At 46.6% G+C, this 20383-nt stretch overlaps 1 protein-coding gene across 11 annotated transcripts in view; it reads right to left on the reverse strand.

The window, feature by feature from the left end:
- Positions 1-20383, reverse strand: part of IFT56 (intraflagellar transport 56) — an 83641-nt gene that overhangs the window by 27254 nt on the left and 36004 nt on the right. For all 11 annotated transcript variants that reach the window (XR_016231846.1, XM_089329686.1, XM_017338039.4 and 8 more), the window contains exons 8-10: positions 14686-14760; positions 4250-4352; positions 2616-2671 (exon numbers count right to left, since the gene is read on the reverse strand). Coding sequence is in view for 10 of the 11 variants with exons in the window: in XM_089329686.1 (XP_089185812.1) it covers positions 2616-2671; positions 4250-4352; positions 14686-14760 (234 nt within the window). In the remaining variant the exon portion in view is untranslated. The remainder of the gene's footprint in view (positions 1-2615; positions 2672-4249; positions 4353-14685; positions 14761-20383) is intronic.

Below are 20383 nucleotides of genomic sequence, written 5' to 3' on the forward strand. Positions count from 1 at the left end.
CCAGCCTTGGCCATTACAGTCATTTGAGGAGTGAACCAGCAAATGGAAGAGCTCTCTTCTCAGTAGTCTCTCCCTCTCTCTGTCTCTGTCACTCTGCCTTTCAAATAAATTTTAACATAAAAAGAAGGTCATTATGTAATGATCAAGGGAAGAATTCAACAAGATATGACTACTTTAAATGTCTAATGTCCAATGCTAGGGAACCTAGTCCTCTAAAACAAAGTGAATAGATCTGAAGAGAGAAACCAGCTCCAACACTACCACTCTGGGGAGTTTAACATCCCTCTTTCCATCAGTGGACAGATCAAGAAAAGAAACAACAGAACCAGCTACACCACAGACCAAGTGGGCCTAGCAGACGTCTACAAAACACTATCCCATAGCTACAGAGTACACATTCTATTCATTAGGGCATGGAACATTCTCTAGGATAAACAATATACTAGGCCACAAAGCAAGTCACAAGCAATTAAAAACACTGAAATCATATTATCTTTTCTGACCACAGTGGAATGAAGATGGAAATTAACAACAAAAAATTTACAGAAATTACATAAATACATGGAGACTGAACAACCACTCCTTAATGAGCAGCGGGTCATGGGAGAATTCAATTAGAAAATTCTACTGAATTTCACTGAAATTCACTAAATTCTGAATTTACTGAATTCTACTAAACCTTTTTTTTTTTTTTTTTTTTTTTTAAGATTTATTTATTTACAAGGCAGAGTTCCAGAGAGAGAGAGGGAGAGAAAGAAAGAAAGGTCTTCCATTTGCTGGTTCACTCCCCAGTTGGCCACAACGGCTGGAGCTGGGCCAATCTGAAGCCAGGAGCTTCTTCCAGGTCTCCCACATGGGTATAGGGGCCCAAGTGCTTGGGCCATCTTCTTCTTTGTGTGTTTTTTTTTTTTTTTTTAAGATTTATTTATTTATTTGAAAGTCAGAGTTATACACACACACACACACACACACACACACAGAGGGAGAGAGAGAGGGAGGTCTTCCATCCGCTGGTTCACTCTCCAATAAGCTGTAACAAGCCAGAGCTGTGCTGATCCGAAGGCAGGAGCCAGGAGTATCCTCCAGGTCTCTCACGTGGGTGCAGGGGCCCAAGGACTTGGGCCATCCTCCACTGCCTTCCCAGGCCATAGCACAGAGCTGGATCAGAAGAGGAGCAGCCGGGACTAGAACCGGCACCCATATGGGATGTCGGTGCTTCAAGCCAGGGTGTTAACCTGCTCCACCACAGCGCCGTGGGCCATCTTCTACTGCTTTTCCAGACTATAGCAGGGAGCTTCTACCAAACTTTCAAGGAAGAATTGAGACTAATTTTTTTCAAACTATTCCAAACAATTGAAAGGAAGGAAACCTTCCCAAACTCATTCTATGAGGCCAGTATTACCTTAAATCCAAAACCAGACAATGCAAGAACATATTTATCTATATGACAGAATATTGCTAACAAAAAAGAATGAAATCCTGACATTTGCAACAAAATGGATGGAATCAGAAATCATTATGCTAAACGAAATAAGTCAGACAGAAAAAGACAAATATCACACGTTTTCTCTCATATGTAGTAGTTAATATATATAGAGAGAAACAGCATAAAAATTGTGTGGATGTCATATTATTTGGTATCTAGCTCTCTCAGGGGCTGCTCAGATGTTCCTCAGGTGTTCCTGGTGCATGCTGTCTCTCTCCTCCTTTATAGTCCTCTTCCACCAATCCCAACTCTGCTACCCACACGCCAAGCACGCTGCTCTCCTCCAATCAGGAGCAGGATCAGCTCCTGCAGCTTATCAGTCGAATTTGGTGAGGCAGCTGTGTAGAAGTTGTTTACTCCTTCTCACCACCATATGGTGGGAGATCAGATGCATAGAATTAGTCTTAGTTGCAGTAATTTAGTCTAGTCTCGGTTGCTCCCCACATCTAGGTAGTTATAAATAGTGTCTATTCTGAATTATACCAACTACATGATGATATACCTTTCTTTCCCCATTTTATGATCACTGTAATAAATTCCACATTATGTGATATTAATGTTCCTGTTTTCAAGAAAAAAAGTGTATACATATATGTATATAATATCCATAAATGAAGTGAATATGGCAAAATGGTAAAAAATTGTTAAATATTTTTATAAGATTTATTTATTTTATTTGAAAGGCAAATTACAGAGAAGGGGGGAGAAACAGAGAGAAAGACAGCTTCCATCTGTCGGCTCACTCCCCAGATGGCTGCAATATCTGGAGTGGGCCAGACTGAAGCCAGGAGCCAGGAGCTGCTGCTGTGTCTTCCACATGCATACAGTGGCCCAAGCACTAGGGCCATCTTCCACTGCTTTCCCAGCACATTAGCAGGGAGACAGATTGGAAGTGGAGCAGCCAGGACTCGAACTGGAGACCATACGGGATGCCAGTGCTGCAGGAAGCAGCCTAACCTGCTACACCCTAATATTGTTAAATCTTAAAGTAAAGTTTTTAAGTGCTCCTAATAGTAGAAGGGAAAAAATAAATCTCATACTGTACCCCATATATATGTATAATTATTGTCAATAAAATATTTTAATGAAAAATCAGCTTTTCTTTAATGACAAAAAGATTCTCAATTACCTGAGGAGTGGTAGGTTCCAGATCCCTAATTAAGTTGTAAGCTTCCTGTACGTCATCTGAAATGTAAGAGAGAAGTAAGCAGTCACACTAGTTTGCATTCCAGAAAACTCCTCTTGGTTTCTGAGAAGCTCCTTCAGTATTCAAATATTCATGAGAAATATGATCTGCTTCATTTGTGTTCTAGCTCTCCATCAAGTTCCGAGTGAGTAGGTACTCTAAAGATAACCAAATATCCTTAGGAAAATAATATCAAGCCAGCAAATATCTAAAAAAATCTTCAAACTAAGAATACGAACTGGGTGCTATATGCCAATTAAATAAGGAAAATGACCAGTGGTTTTTTTTTTTTTTTTTTAATGACCATGTTTTAATCAGATTTTTTTTTAGTATATGAGGGAAATGACAAAGACTGAAATTTGCTTTCAAAGCATTTCAAGAATGAAAAGGGGTGTTGCAGATAAAAAATGCTGGCAATATCTTAAAAACTGTTAAGCCCGGAATGAGTATTTGGGTGTTCATTAAATTCTACTCTTTGCTTATGCTTAGAATTTTTCATTATAAAACTAATGTGTAAAATAAACATGCTATTTTTTTAATTCTTGCTCAAAAGTCTATTTTTTTTGCTTCTATATTGAATAGAGAAGACTGCAAGTTCATATTCTTATTTTAATAAACACATGCACCTTGATGAGGAAAATGCTACCTGGTTGAATTACTGTGTGTCTGAAAAGGCCCAGGCTGCTAGTCTGAAATCCATGACAAAATGCTACCATGGATGGATCAATGTATCAATCCATACATCAATGTATGGCAGCTGCTACTCTGCACTCTTAACTGTTAGCAGACTACTTCAAGGGCCAGCACCGTGGCCGCAGCACCCCACATGGTGCTGGTTTGTAGTCTTGGCTGCCCACTTCTGAACCAGCTCCCTGCTAATGTGCCTGGGAGGGCAGTGGAGGATGGCCCATGTTCTTGGGTCCCTGCATCCAGGTGAGAGACCAGGAAGAAGTTCCTGGCTCCTGGCTTCAGATCAGCTCAGCTCTGGCCATTGTGGTGATTTGGGGAGTGAACCAGCTGATGGAAGACCTTTCTCTCTCTCTGGCTCTACCTCTCTCTGTAACTCTGTCTTCCAAATAAATAAAATAAACATATTTTTAAAAGACTAGTTTAGGAATATAAGGCGTAACAAATATCACAATTTCTTTGCAACACAGCACTTCTCATAAATGCCCAGGGTACAAAGAAAATGGCAGCTAATCAGAGCAAATAAAAAAGTTAACAATAAAACAAGGTAAGAAAATGTGGATCTGTGTTATACACAGAGGAAACTACAGAAAGAAAACTACAGGAGAAGGGGAGGGAGAAATCAAACCAGAATGAAGAGCGAGCCAGACAGAACAGTGAGAGGAATAGAGGAACAGAACAGGGGGAGGAGGGCAGGAAGCATAGCAGGAGAGAGAATGAAGAGAAAGGCACAATGAGAATGCACCAATACATGCCTTTTTGTCCTATGAATCTGTGGCAAAAATTCTGGGAAGTATTATGAATTTTAAAAGTTAAAACAGTAGTCCAATTGGAAATGAAACACTCTGAAATATCTCATTATAACTAAGACCAAGACAAATTTTTCTTACCTTGACGAAGGTAATAAATCACTAAATTTAGCCTCGCTTCAGGAATCACATCAACCAGGGGAGGTAGAACCTGCAAAGCCCCTTCACCTCCTCGGAACACAACCTAGCAGCAGAGAAACTGTGTCACCATGGCAGTAAGCGTGGCTACACTTCCTGAAGGACATGTTAGAGGGGCTGTCACCGACCACCGAGTCCATGACATCCAAAACGAAATCAGCCCTGCAATCAGCTACCGTGCTGACAACTTGGACTGCTGGCTGGATTTACGATTGCTTAACAAACCGCTACACTCCTGATCTTCCCTCTGCTCTGCCCTCCCCTCGGCTTGACCCTCACGTATCTTCCTTTCACCCTAAAGCCTCCCTGTGCTAACACTCTCTGCCCCATACCAGTTATTTTTAGCCACAGCTCCTGTCACTTCATCTCATCACACATGTCTTTGTTCCTATCTTACACACACCACAGTATAAGCTCCATATTCACTTACTGTTCACTCTCAGGTCCTCAGAACTGTCACTCAATCAGTTGGCATTCAGTGTTTGAAAGGCTCTCGTGTACATAGGAACTTGGTCTCGTTGAAGTAAAGATATTATCTAAATTATAGTAAGTAGAGGGCAGCACTGCGGTACAGCAGGTTAAGCTGTTGCTTGCAATGCCAGCATCTGCCAGGAGCACTGGTTTGAGTTCCAGCTGCGCTGCTTCCAATCCAGCTCCCTGCTAATGTGTCTAGGAAAGCAGTGGAAGATGGCCCAAGTGCTTGGGCCCCTGCACCCACGTGGGAGACCTGGGAGAAGCTCCTGGCTCCTGGCTTCAGCCTGGCACAGCCTGGCTGTTGCCACCATTTGGAGAGTGAACCAGCAGATGGAAGATCTCTCTCTCTCTCTCTCTCTCTCTCTGATTCTCCTTCTCTCTCTGTATCTTTGCCTTTCAAATACTTACATTTTTATTATTTTTAATAGAAAACTTTCATTTAATAAATATAAATTTTAATCAAATACATAAATCTTTTTAAAAAACAACATGAGACTTGAGTTTCTTGTACATACAACACTAGGACTCAGCCATGCTGAGCTACTCAGTTACAGTTAGCACACGGCACAGCTTCACTTTAATCTGAAAACTGACTTCAGAAGTTGACATTCTTAACATCGTTTATATTGCCTCAATATTTTTAAGGATTTTTAAAAAGTTACAAAAGTAATTCAGGGCAGGTGCTGTGGTGTAATGGATAAAGCTGTGCCTGCAGTGCTGGCATCCCATATGGGCTCTGGTGTCCCGGCTGCTCCACTTCCCATCCAGCTCTCTGCTGGGCCTAGGAAAGCAGTAGAAGACGGCCCAAGTCCTAGGGCCCCTGAACCCATGTGGGAGACCCAGAAGAAGCTCCTGGCTCCTGACTTCAGATTGGCACAGCTCTGGCCATTGCGGCCAATTGTGGAGTGAACCAGCAGATGAAGACCTCTCTCTCTCTCTCTCTCTCTCTCTCTCTCTGCCTCTCTGCCTCTCCTTCTCTCTCTGTGTAACTCTTTCAAGTAAATAAATAAATCTTTTAAAAAAAGTAATTCATAATTCATATTCACTGGAAAAGAAACCCTTAACTACAAGATTACAAATGAAAAATTTCCATATTCTCATTGCTTTAATCTCACTCTCCAAGGACAATCTCTTTATCATCCATGTCCTTTCCAGTCATATATACATACAGTGGCTCCTTACTGTGGCTGTATTTTACATTCACCTGGGAGGCTATTAAAACTATTGGCAGCTGGGCCCTAAACCAACTATTAGATAACACCTGGGGTGGGGTCCATACATCATCGTTAGTTTCAGAAGCCTGCCAGACGATTACAATGCGCAGTTGTAAGTGATGTCACATTGTCCAGGTGCGCCTGGTCTGCCCTTTCTTGGGTCAATTGAGATTCTCTTCTAGTCCCTTAGGTACAGATGCACTTTTAAAAAGCTACAAAGCAGAAAGAGACAGAGATCTGCCACCCACAAGTTCACTCCCCAAATGCCTGCAATAGCCAGGGCGGGCTGGGTCTGAAGTCGGGAGCCAGTAACTCCGTCTGGGTCTCCCAGGAAGGTGGTAGCCAGGGCGGGCTGGGTCTGAAGTCGGGAGCCAGTAACTCCGTCTGGGTCTCCCAGGAAGGTGGTAGCCAGGGCGGGCTGGGTCCGAAGTCGGGAGCCAGTAACTCAGTCTGGGTCTCCCAGGAAGGTGGTAGCCAGGGCGGGCTGGGTCCGAAGTCGGGAGCCAGTAACTCAGTCTGGGTCTCCCAGGAAGGTGGTAGCCAGGGCGGGCTGGGTCCGAAGTCGGGAGCCAGTAACTCAGTCTGGGTCTCCCAGGAAGGTGGTAGCCAGGGCGGGCTGGGTCCGAAGTCGGGAGCCAGTAACTCAGTCTGGGTCTCCCAGGAAGGTGGTAGCCAGGGCGGGCTGGGTCCGAAGTCGGGAGCCAGTAACTCCGTCTGGGTCTCCCAGGAAGGTGGTAGCCAGGGCGGGCTGGGTCCGAAGTCGGGAGCCAGTAACTCAGTCTGGGTCTCCCAGGAAGGTGGTAGCCAGGGCGGGCTGGGTCTGAAGTCGGGAGCCAGTAACTCAGTCTGGGTCTCCCAGGAAGGTGGTAGCCAGGGCGGGCTGGGTCTGAAGTCGGGAGCCAGTAACTCAGTCTGGGTCTCCCAGGAAGGTGGTAGCCAGGGCGGGCTGGGTCCGAAGTCGGGAGCCAGTAACTCAGTCTGGGTCTCCCAGGAAGGTGGTAGCCAGGGCGGGCTGGGTCTGAAGTCGGGAGCCAGTAACTCCGTCTGGGTCTCCCAGGAAGGTGGTAGCCAGGGCGGGCTGGGTCCGAAGTCGGGAGCCAGTAACTCAGTCTGGGTCTCCCAGGAAGGTGGTAGCCAGGGCGGGCTGGGTCTGAAGTCGGGAGCCAGTAACTCCGTCTGGGTCTCCCAGGAAGGTGGTAGCCAGGGCGGGCTGGGTCTGAAGTCGGGAGCCAGTAACTCCGTCTGGGTCTCCCAGGAAGGTGGTAGCCAGGGCGGGCTGGGTCTGAAGTCGGGAGCCAGTAACTCCGTCTGGGTCTCCCAGGAAGGTGGTAGCCAGGGCGGGCTGGGTCTGAAGTCGGGAGCCAGTAACTCAGTCTGGGTCTCCCAGGAAGGTGGCAGGGACTTAAGCACTTGAGCCATCAAGTACTGCCTCCCAGAATGCAGACTAGCAGGAAGCCAGAACTGGAGGTGGAGCCTGGGCTCATGCCTAGCGAGTCCAGTACAGGATGTAGGTTCCTAAATGGCATTTCAGCCACTGCATCAAATGCCCATCCCCAGATGTCCTTTTGGAACCAAATTTTTTGTTTCTAACTCTTTCTTCCATAGTTAACTGTTAGGATTCCAGCAACTGAAAATCCCCTATATTTAATTGTCAAGATGTTTATAACTCATAACTCTATACTCAAATCCTGATCTCTCTCCAGATTAGATTCCAGACTACTCTCTCTAATGGATACTTCTTCCCAAAAGTAAGCTGATTTAAATATAAAGTACCCAAGAACAGAAGAGATTATAGACAGGAGCACTTAAAAGGAAACTATCCAGGCCGGCGCCGCGGCTCACTAGGCTAATCCTCCGCTTTGCGGCGCCAGCACACCGGGTTCTAGTCCCGGTCGGGGCGCCGGATTCTGTCCCGGCTGCCCCTCTTCCAGGCCAGCTCTCTGCTGTGGCCAGGGAGTGCAGTGGAGGATGGCCCAGGTGCTTGGGCCCTGCACCCCATGGGAGACCAGGAGAAGCACCTGGCTCCTGCCATCGGATAAGCGCGGTGCGCCGGCCACAGTGCACCAGCCGTGGTGGCCATTGTAGGGTGAACCAACAGCAAAGGAAGACCTTTCTCTCTCTCTCTCTCTCACTGTCCACTCTGCCTGTGCAAAAAAAAAAAAAAAAAAAAAGCTATCCAACTAAAAGCCTGAGATGGAGACATGAGGGAGGGAAGAACAGAATACAAACATAAGACAGGGTCAAGAAAGCAGCATTCGATTTTAGCGACTGAGTACATATTAGGGAAAGGAGAAGTCTGCGACGGCTGTATTTTCAGCCTGGGGACTAGAATTCATGCTAGGGAGGAGTAGAGACATCCGAAGGAACAAGTGTGGGTACTAGGATTCATGCTAGGGAGGAGTAGAGACATCAGAAGGACAGGTGTGGGTACTAGAATTCATGCTAGGGAGGAGTAGAGACATCAGAAGGACAGGTGTGGGGACTAGGATTCATGCTAGGAGGAGTAGAGACATCAGAAGGACAGGTGTGGGTACTAGGATTCATGCTAGGAGGAGTAGAGACATCAGAAGGACAGGTGTGGGTACTAGGATTCATGCTAGGGAGGAGTAGAGACATCAGAAGGACAGGTGTGGGTACTAGGATTCATGCTAGGAGGAGTAGAGACATCAGAAGGACAGGTGTGGGTACTAGGATTCATGCTAGGGAGGAGTAGAGACATCAGAAGGACAGGTGTGGGTACTAGAATTCATGCTAGGGAGGAGTAGAGACATCAGAAGGACAGGTGTGGGTACTAGGATTCATGCTAGGAGGAGTAGAGACATCAGAAGGACAGGTGTGGGTACTAGGATTCATGCTAGGAGGAGTAGAGACATCAGAAGGACAGGTGTGGGTACTAGGAGAATTCATGCTAGGAGGAGCAGAGACATCAGAAGGACAGGTGTGGGTACTAGAATTCATGCTAGGGAGGAGTAGAGACATCAGAAGGACAGGTGTGGGTACTAGGATTCATGCTAGGGAGGAGTAGAGACATCAGAAGGACAGGTGTGGGTACTAGAATTCATGCTAGGGAGGAGTAGAGACATCAGAAGGACAGGTGTGGGTACTAGAATTCATGCTAGGAGGAGTAGAGACATCAGAAGGACAGGTGTGGGTACTAGGATTCATGCTAGGAGGAGTAGAGACATCAGAAGGACAGGTGTGGGTACTAGGATTCATGCTAGGAGGAGTAGAGACATCAGAAGGACAGGTGTGGGTACTAGGATTCATGCTAGGAGGAGTAGAGACATCAGAAGGACAGGTGTGGGTACTAGGATTCATGCTAGGAGGAGTAGAGACATCAGAAGGACAGGTGTGGGTACTAGGATTCATGCTAGGAGGAGTAGAGACATCAGAAGGACAGGTGTGGGTACTAGGATTCATGCTAGGAGGAGTAGAGACATCAGAAGGACAGGTGTGGGTACTAGGATTCATGCTAGGAGGAGTAGAGACATCAGAAGGACAGGTGTGGGTACTAGGATTCATGCTAGGGAGGAGTAGAGACATCAGAAGGACAGGTGTGGGTACTAGAATTCATGCTAGGGAGGAGTAGAGACATCAGAAGGACAGGTGTGGGTACTAGGATTCATGCTAGGAGGAGTAGAGACATCAGAAGGACAGGTGTGGGTACTAGGATTCATGCTAGGAGGAGTAGAGACATCAGAAGGACAGGTGTGGGTACTAGAATTCATGCTAGGGAGGAGTAGAGACATCAGAAGGACAGGTGTGGGTACTAGGATTCATGCTAGGGAGGAGCAGAGACATCAGAAGGACAGGTGTGGGTACTAGAATTCATGCTAGGGAGGAGTAGAGACATCAGAAGGACAGGTGTGGGTACTAGGATTCATGCTAGGAGGAGTAGAGACATCAGAAGGACAGGTGTGGGTACTAGGATTCATGCTAGGAGGAGTAGAGACATCAGAAGGACAGGTGTGGGTACTAGGATTCATGCTAGGAGGAGTAGAGACATCAGAAGGACAGGTGTGGGGACTAGGATTCATGCTAGGAGGAGTAGAGACATCAGAAGGACAGGTGTGGGGACTAGGATTCATGCTAGGAGGAGTAGAGACATCAGAAGGACAGGTGTGGGTACTAGGATTCATGCTAGGAGGAGTAGAGACATCAGAAGGACAGGTGTGGGTACTAGAATTCATGCTAGGGAGGAGTAGAGACATCAGAAGGACAGGTGTGGGTACTAGGATTCATGCTAGGAGGAGTAGAGACATCAGAAGGACAGGTGTGGGGACTAGGATTCATGCTAGGAGGAGTAGAGACATCAGAAGGACAGGTGTGGGTACTAGGATTCATGCTAGGAGGAGTAGAGACATCAGAAGGACAGGTGTGGGTACTAGAATTCATGCTAGGGAGGAGTAGAGACATCAGAAGGACAGGTGTGGGTACTAGGATTCATGCTAGGAGGAGTAGAGACATCAGAAGGACAGGTGTGGGGACTAGGATTCATGCTAGGAGGAGTAGAGACATCAGAAGGACAGGTGTGGGGACTAGGATTCATGCTAGGAGGAGTAGAGACATCAGAAGGACAGGTGTGGGTACTAGGATTCATGCTAGGAGGAGTAGAGACATCAGAAGGACAGGTGTGGGTACTAGGATTCATGCTAGGGAGGAGTAGAGACATCAGAAGGACAGGTGTGGGGACTAGGATTCATGCTAGGAGGAGTAGAGACATCAGAAGGACAGGTGTGGGTACTAGGATTCATGCTAGGAGGAGTAGAGACATCAGAAGGACAGGTGTGGGTACTAGGATTCATGCTAGGAGGAGTAGAGACATCAGAAGGACAGGTGTGGGTACTAGGATTCATGCTAGGAGGAGTAGAGACATCAGAAGGACAGGTGTGGGTACTAGGATTCATGCTAGGGAGGAGTAGAGACATCAGAAGGACAGGTGTGGGTACTAGAATTCATGCTAGGGAGGAGTAGAGACATCAGAAGGACAGGTGTGGGTACTAGGATTCATGCTAGGAGGAGTAGAGACATCAGAAGGACAGGTGTGGGTACTAGGATTCATGCTAGGAGGAGTAGAGACATCAGAAGGACAGGTGTGGGTACTAGAATTCATGCTAGGGAGGAGTAGAGACATCAGAAGGACAGGTGTGGGTACTAGAATTCATGCTAGGGAGGAGCAGAGACATCAGAAGGACAGGTGTGGGTACTAGAATTCATGCTAGGGAGGAGTAGAGACATCAGAAGGACAGGTGTGGGTACTAGGATTCATGCTAGGAGGAGTAGAGACATCAGAAGGACAGGTGTGGGTACTAGGATTCATGCTAGGAGGAGTAGAGACATCAGAAGGACAGGTGTGGGGACTAGGATTCATGCTAGGAGGAGTAGAGACATCAGAAGGACAGGTGTGGGGACTAGGATTCATGCTAGGAGGAGTAGAGACATCAGAAGGACAGGTGTGGGGACTAGGATTCATGCTAGGAGGAGTAGAGACATCAGAAGGACAGGTGTGGGGACTAGGATTCATGCTAGGAGGAGTAGAGACATCAGAAGGACAGGTGTGGGTACTAGAATTCATGCTAGGGAGGAGTAGAGACATCAGAAGGACAGGTGTGGGTACTAGGATTCATGCTAGGGAGAGTAGAGACATCAGAAGGACAGGTGTGGGGACTAGGATTCATGCTAGGAGGAGTAGAGACATCAGAAGGACAGGTGTGGGTACTAGGATTCATGCTAGGAGGAGTAGAGACATCAGAAGGACAGGTGTGGGTACTAGAATTCATGCTAGGGAGGAGTAGAGACATCAGAAGGACAGGTGTGGGTACTAGGATTCATGCTAGGAGGAGTAGAGACATCAGAAGGACAGGTGTGGGGACTAGGATTCATGCTAGGAGGAGTAGAGACATCAGAAGGACAGGTGTGGGGACTAGGATTCATGCTAGGAGGAGTAGAGACATCAGAAGGACAGGTGTGGGTACTAGGATTCATGCTAGGAGGAGTAGAGACATCAGAAGGACAGGTGTGGGTACTAGGATTCATGCTAGGGAGGAGTAGAGACATCAGAAGGACAGGTGTGGGTACTATGATTCATGCTAGGGAGGAGTAGAGACATCAGAAGGACAGGTGTGGGTACTAGGATTCATGCTAGGAGGAGTAGAGACATCAGAAGGACAGGTGTGGGTACTAGGATTCATGCTAGGAGGAGTAGAGACATCAGAAGGACAGGTGTGGGTACTAGAATTCATGCTAGGGAGGAGTAGAGACATCAGAAGGACAGGTGTGGGTACTAGAATTCATGCTAGGGAGGAGCAGAGACATCAGAAGGACAGGTGTGGGTACTAGAATTCATGCTAGGGAGGAGTAGAGACATCAGAAGGACAGGTGTGGGTACTAGGATTCATGCTAGGAGGAGTAGAGACATCAGAAGGACAGGTGTGGGTACTAGGATTCATGCTAGGAGGAGTAGAGACATCAGAAGGACAGGTGTGGGGACTAGGATTCATGCTAGGAGGAGTAGAGACATCAGAAGGACAGGTGTGGGGACTAGGATTCATGCTAGGAGGAGTAGAGACATCAGAAGGACAGGTGTGGGGACTAGGATTCATGCTAGGAGGAGTAGAGACATCAGAAGGACAGGTGTGGGGACTAGGATTCATGCTAGGAGGAGTAGAGACATCAGAAGGACAGGTGTGGGTACTAGAATTCATGCTAGGGAGGAGTAGAGACATCAGAAGGACAGGTGTGGGTACTAGGATTCATGCTAGGAGGAGTAGAGACATCAGAAGGACAGGTGTGGGGACTAGGATTCATGCTAGGAGGAGTAGAGACATCAGAAGGACAGGTGTGGGTACTAGGATTCATGCTAGGAGGAGTAGAGACATCAGAAGGACAGGTGTGGGTACTAGAATTCATGCTAGGGAGGAGTAGAGACATCAGAAGGACAGGTGTGGGTACTAGGATTCATGCTAGGAGGAGTAGAGACATCAGAAGGACAGGTGTGGGGACTAGGATTCATGCTAGGAGGAGTAGAGACATCAGAAGGACAGGTGTGGGGACTAGGATTCATGCTAGGAGGAGTAGAGACATCAGAAGGACAGGTGTGGGTACTAGGATTCATGCTAGGGAGGAGTAGAGACATCAGAAGGACAGGTGTGGGTACTATGATTCATGCTAGGGAGGAGTAGAGACATCAGAAGGACAGGTGTGGGTACTAGGATTCATGCTAGAGAGGAGTAGAGACATCAGAAGGACAGGTGTGGGTACTAGGATTCATGCTAGGGAGGAGTAGAGACATCAGAAGGACAGGTGTGGGTACTAGGATTCATGCTAGGGAGGAGTAGAGACATCAGAAGGACAGGTGTGGGTACTAGGATTCATGCTAGGGAGAGTAGAGACATCAGAAGGACAGGTGTGGGTACTAGGATTCATGCTAGGAGGAGTAGAGACATCAGAAGGACAGGTGTGGGTACTAGAATTCATGCTAGGAGGAGTAGAGACATCAGAAGGACAGGTGTGGGTACTAGAATTCATGCTAGGAGGAGTAGAGACATCAGAAGGACAGGTGTGGGTACTAGGATTCATGCTAGGAGGAGTAGAGACATCAGAAGGACAGGTGTGGGTGCTAGGATTCATGCTAGGAGGAGTAAAGACATCAGAGGAACAGGTGTGGGTACTAGAATTCATGCTAGGGAGGAGTAGAGTCATCAGAAGGACAGGTGTGGGTACTATCACCATCTTCAGATGAGGAACTGGAGACTCAGCAATACCAGAAAATGTGCCAAGTGGTCTTGAGTGTGTCCAAAGTGGTCAATAAAAATCGAAGACTCTGAGCTTAGACTTTTTAAGAAGCCATGCCCATCATAATCCAGTCTTTAGTCTACATCCTCTCCAACTTAACTTTGCGGTATTTCCCAGTGCAGACTCATGGTTCCAGTAAGATCACATCTGCTCACAACCTTTCCCACATACAATCCTTAACCTAGTGCGACGTCCCTGACTAGACTTGAAACCTCTGTACCTTAGCCCTTCCTCAAAGAACAGAAAGTCTTCCCTGGTTATGCTAATCCATCAGGATATGTTCTGTCTTTCCCAAAACACTCAACACCTGTATCTACACTGCCTTGCCCTTCTCCCGAAATGGGATACACATTCCTTTCCTCCCAGTCAGGCTTTCCTTGAGGAAAGATACTGATATGTTAAACTCTTTGCTCTCCTCCAGAGCAATAAGATGTCCCCTTGGAGTGAAGTAATACTCTTCTTTCCAGCTGCTGTGATGTACCAAAACAAGAGTAGGAGTAAAGTTAGTCAAAACAGGAAGCTTGGGGCCGGCACTGCGGCGTAGCAGGTAATGCTGCTGCCTGCATCCCATATGGGCACTGGTTCGAGTCCCGGCTGCTCCACTTATGATCCAGCTCTCTGCTGTGGCCTGGGAAAGCAGTAGAAGATGGCCCAAAACCTTGGGCCCCTGCACTAGCATGGGAAGACCCGGAAGAAGCTCCTGGCTCTGGCTTCAGATCGGCGCAGCTCCAGCCAATACAGCCAACTGCGGAGTGAACCAGCGTTGCAAGACCTCTCTCTCTATCTCTCTGTGTCTCTCCTCTCTCTGTGTAACTCTTTCAAATAAATAAATAAATCTTTACCAAAAAAAAAAAACACACACACACACACACACAAAAAGATAGGAAGCTTATTCACCAGATTGTGCCTGATGAGTTCTTTGGCAAATTCAAAGGATGAAGAAGCATTGTCCATCAAGCTTCTGAGTTCTGCCTGAAATTTAAAAAGGAAATGCTTATGAAACTCAGATTTGTATCACATATTTACAGAATGCTTTAAACTTTACAAAGAATTTCACATGCTACTTCATTTGACCCTCATGACTCTATGACTCTAAGGCAACCTAATTATGACCATCCACCATCCGGGTTTCCTCTAGTGGAGGGCTGATTTACCAGCAGAATGTATTTCAGTGCAACTTGTTACGACAACACGTAAGGGAGAAATGACACGATCATCTCAATCAATGTGGAATGCAGGGTGTTATAATTCACATCTGATCATTATAAAACTGTTCACCAAACCAATACTAAAAGAAAATTTCCTTAATCTGCTAAAGGGCACCTTTACACATCTATATTAAATACTACGTTCAATGATAAAATAGCAAAAGCTCTTTCTTTGAAACAAAAAACACAAAAGGATTTTCCAAATTTGCAACACTGTTTCAGATAAGCTAGATAGTGCAGTGAGACAAGAGAAGGGGTAAAATTCGAAGAACTGGAAAGGAAGAAATAAAATGGTGCTATGACTGCATCTATGTAAAATCTAAAGGAATTTACAGACAAATTATTAGAGTTAAGATTTCTCAAAAGAAGACACACCAATGATTAACAGGTATATAAAAAAATGCTCAATATCAAGGAAATTCAAGTTAAAGCCACAATGAGGTATCATCTCACACTGTTTAGAATGGCAGCTATCAAAAAGGCACCTATAACAAGCACTGGCAATTATATGCAGAAAAGGGACTCTGCACTGCTGATGTGAATGTTAATTAGCATAGCCATTATGGAAAACAGCTTGGAGTTTCCTCAAAAAGCTAAAAGCAGAACTGCCACGTGCCCCAGCAACCTCACTAGGAGGCATATATACATCCAAAGGAAGTGAAGCCAGGATTTGAAGACATCTGCCCTCCCCGGTTCACTGAGCAATATTCACAACAGCCAACTGAGAGGCAACGTCAGTGTCAGCGCACTTTGTGTCGGAACAACGAAATACCTGATGCTGGGCAGCACACAGTGAGGGCTGAGAAATCACATACTGGATGGGAGCATCCAAACCCGAAGTCAGTGAGTGATCTAGAAGCAGAGGTTGGCAAGAACTTAACAAGCATAAAATCAGTACGCAGATTTCTTCATCGCTCAGTAAATGCAGTATTATCTGCATGGAAAAATCTGATGAATGAGAACTATCGTGCTGAGAAACACTTCAAAAAAGTAAACAATCTCCTGTGGCCCTTCAACTGATCTAATCAACAAGGCAGGATGAAGAGAAGGGCTGCACATTTTGTAAAAGTAGAGATTCTAGCAGCAGAGAAAACAAAATCAACAGGCTTATTAGAATAAAGAACTAATCAATCATAGTGATGTTTAAAAGATGTATATATTTTTTAAAAAAAGATTTATAGGGCAGGCACTGTGGCATAATGGGCTAAGCCTACGCCTGTGGCGCCAGCATCTCAAGTGGGCGCCAGTTTGAGTCCTGGCTGCTCCACTTCTGATCCAGCTCCACAGCTAATGCCCTGGGAAATCAGAAGATGCCCCAAGTCCTTGGGCCCCTGCACCCGCACGGGAGACCCAGAAGAAGCTCCTGACTCCTGGCTCTGGATTGGCCTAGCTCCAACCATTGCAGCCATTTGGGGAATGAACCAAGAGATGGAAGATCACTCTCTATGCCTCTCCCTCTCTCTGTCTAACACTATGTCTCTCAAATAAATAAATAAAATCTTTAAAAAATTAAAAATAGGGGGGTCGGTGCTGTGGTACAGCGGGTTAAAGCCCTGGCCTGAAGCAACAGCATCCCATATGCATGCCAGTTCTAGTCCCGGCTGCTCCTCTTACAATCCAGCTCTCTGCTATGCCCTGGGAAATCAGAAGATGCCCCAAGTCCTTGGGCCCCTGCACCCACATGGGAGACCCAGAAGAAGCTCCTGGCTCCTGGCTCCTGGCTCCAGGCTTCGGATCGGTGCAGCTCCGGCCGTTGCAGCCATCTAGGGAGTGAACCAGCGGATGGAAGACCTCTCTCTCTGTCTCTACCTCTCTATAACTCTTTCAAATAAATAAACTTAAAAAAATTAAAAAATAAAAAAAGATTTATTTAGTCAAAGAGAGAGGGAGACAGAAAAGGGAGAAGTCTTCCATCCACTGGTTTAGTCCCCAAATGGCCACAAGAGCCAGGTCTAGGCCAGGCTGAAGTCACGAGCCAGGAAGTCCGTTCAGGTCTCACACATGAGCAGCAGGAGCCCAAGCACTTGTGCCATATTCCACTGCCTTCGCTTGCACTTCACTAGGGAGTTGGATCAGAAGCGGAGCAGCTGAGACTTGAACTGGTACCCCAATAGGGGAGCTGTTTTTGCAAGCAATGGCATGATCTGCTGCTGTACCGTAACAGCAGCCCTTATGATTATTCATGTAAGGTGACTGCTTTCAAATAAAAAAAATTACCATAGTTCTATATAGAGCTATAAACAGTAAAAAATTGAAAGTTAATAAAAATACCACTTACAATAGTATGCAAAATATCAAGTTCCTAGAAACAAATCTAACAAAACATGTAAGACCAATACAAAAAAAGAAAGAAAAAAAAACAGACTGAAAGAAATTAAAGATATAAACGGAGAAATATATCATATTCACGGTTCTAGAGACTTAATGTAGGGTCAGTGCTGTGGCGCAGCAGGTTAAAGCCCTGGCCTGAAGCGCTGGCATCCCATATGGGTGCCGGTTCAAGACCCAGCTGGTCCATTTCGATCCAGCTCTCTCTATGGCCTGGGAAAGCAGTAGAAGATGCTCCAAGTCCTGGCTTTGGATCAGTGCAGCTCCGATTGTTGTGGCTAATTGGGGAGTGAACCAGCAGATGGAAGACCTCTCTCTCTCTCTGGTCTCCTTTCTCTGTGTAACTCTGCCTTTCAAATAAATAAATCTTTAAAAAAAAATTTAATGTAAAGAAGTCAATTATCCCCCCAAAAAAGATGTCAATTAACCCAAAATTCATCTATGGATTCAATTCAACCCAATGAAAACCCCAACATGTCTGCTCTCACTGCCATGCTCAACACTGTGCCGGAACGTCTGGCCAGAGCAGCTAGGCACGAACAAAGGAAGAGGCACGTGGACTGCAGCAGCAGCAGGAGAACGCTCCCTATTCACAGGTGACACGATTACACAGATAATCATATACATGTGAAATACCAAATACCAACGTGCCACGGGAAAGCCAAAGAATTCAGCAAGGTTTCAGGAAACAAGATCATTATACAAAAATCCACACTATTTCTATCCACTCACAATAAACAATTAAACATGAAATTAATCAATTACATTTACAATAGTATCAATAAGAAAAAATAATTAGTAGTAAATTTAATAATAAAAGAAGTGCAAAACTTACCCCCTGAAAACTACAAAACATTGTGAAAATAAATGAAACAACACCTAAAGAAACGGAAAACTATTCCATGTTCATTGATTGGAATACTTAATATTAAGAGAGCAATACTCTTGAAATTGATTGATAGATTCAACATAAACCCTATTAGAATCCCATCTGAGTCATCTGTAAAAATTGACAAGTTGATTCTAAAATTCATATTGAGCTGCAAGGGACCAGGACAGCTAAAAGAATCCTAAAAAAAAGGTGGGGGGGAGTTCACACTTCTTGATTTCAACACTTGCTACAAAGCAACAGCCAGGGCTGGGTCAGCCCAAAGCTGAGAGCCTGGAACTCCACAGAGGTCTCCCAGTGGGTGCAAGGACCCAAGCTCTTGGGTTATCTTCCATGGCTTCCCCAGGTGCATTAGTGGGGAACCACCTCAGAAGGGAGCAGCCAGGGCTTGAGCTGGTACCTCCATGGGAGGCCAGCACTGCAGGCAGTGGCGTACCCTGCGGCACCATAACGCTGGCTGCTCTCAACTCCGTGGTCTCAAAGCAGCAGCTGTCTCCTCCCTTGGAGCAGCATCCCACAGTGACGCTTCTGTGTCCTCATCATCTGATGGCGTCCCTTCTGCCGTGTGTTTTATGTGAATTCCCAAACGAGGTTATCATTCGCTCACTTCTTTCCTTGTAACTTAGCTTCAAGCCCCATCCTAATCACAGCAAAAAATATAGGACATCCTGTAATAAAATCTAACGGCCTTTCTGTTTTCGTGTTTATTGACCTCTCTGTACCTCTTATTTCTTTTCATTTTTTAAAAAATTTATTCATTTTACTTGCAAGTCAGAGTTACATAGAGAGAGAAGGAGAGGCAGAGAGAGAGAGGGTGAGAGAGAGGTCTTCCATCTGCTGGTTTATTCCCCAATTGGCTGCAATGGCCGGAGCTGTGCCGATCTGAAGCCAGGAGTTTCTTCCAGGTCTCCCACATGGGTGCAAGGGCCCAAGGACTTGGGCCATCTTCTACACTGCTTTCCCAGACCATAGCAGAGAGCTGGATCGAAAATGGAACAGCCGGGATTCGAACCGGTGCCCATATGGGATGCTGGCACTGCAGGCGGCACCCTCACTCGCTATGCCAAAGCGTCAGCTCCCCTCCTACTTTTTTAAACATGTTTCTTCTTAATTTGTCAGCATACTTTTAATTTCTCATTCAATCAACATACAGTTGGTGTCAATTTTGTGTTTCCCTTGTGCCAACTCTCAATGAGCTTGTCTAGACTGAAGATAATTAGGCAACTATCAAGTAATAAGTATGATGATGGGAGGCCGGCGTCGCGGCTCACTAGGCTAATTCTCCGCCTTGCGGCGCCAGCACACCAGGTTCTAGTCCCGGTTGGGGCGCCGGATTCTGTCCCAGTTGTCCTTCTTCCAGGCCAGCTCTCTGCTGTGGCCAGGGAGTGCAGTGGAGGATGGCCCAAGTGCTTGGGCCCTGCACCCCATGGGAGACCAGGAGAAGCACCTGGCTCCTGCCATCGGATCAGCGCGGTGCGCTGGCCGCAGCGCACCAGCCGCGGCGGCATTTGGAGGGTGAACCAACAGAAAAGAAAGACCTTTCTCTCTGTCTCTCTCTCACTGTCCACTCTGCCTGTCAAAAAAAAAAAAAAGAAAAAAAAAAGTACGATGATGGGAACATGTAGAAAAACATGAACGAGGCCGGCGCCACGGCTCACTAGGCTAATCCTCCGCCTGCGGCGCTGGCACACGGGGTTCTAGTCCCGGTCGGGGTGCCAGATTCTGTCCCAGTTGCCCCTCTTGCAGTCCAGCTCTCTGCTGTGGCCCAGAAGGCAGTTTAGGATGGCCCAAGTGCTTGGGCCCTGCACCCCATGGGAGACCAGGAGAAGCACCTGGCTCCTGGCTTTGGATCAGCGTGGTGTGCCGGCCAGAGCAAGCGGCTGCAGCGGTCATTGGGGGTGAACCAATGGCAAAGGAAGAACTTTCTTTTTTTTTTTTTTTTTTGACAGGCAGAGTGGACAGTGAGAGAGAGAGACAGAGAGAAAGGTCTTCCTTTGCCGTTGGTTCACCCTCCAATGGCCGCCGCGGCCGGCGCGCTGCGGCCGGCGCAGCGCGCTGATCCGATGGCAGGAGCCAGGAGCCAGGTGCTTTTCCTGGTCTCCCATGGGGTGCAGGGCCCAAGCACCTGGGCCATCCTCCACTGCACTCCCTGGCCACAGCAGAGGGCTGG

Source organism: Oryctolagus cuniculus, chromosome 3, assembly GCF_051225735.1.
Source record: "Oryctolagus cuniculus isolate XC-2025 breed Fujian yellow rabbit chromosome 3, ASM5122573v1, whole genome shotgun sequence".
Classification (NCBI taxonomy): domain Eukaryota; kingdom Metazoa; phylum Chordata; class Mammalia; order Lagomorpha; family Leporidae; genus Oryctolagus; species Oryctolagus cuniculus.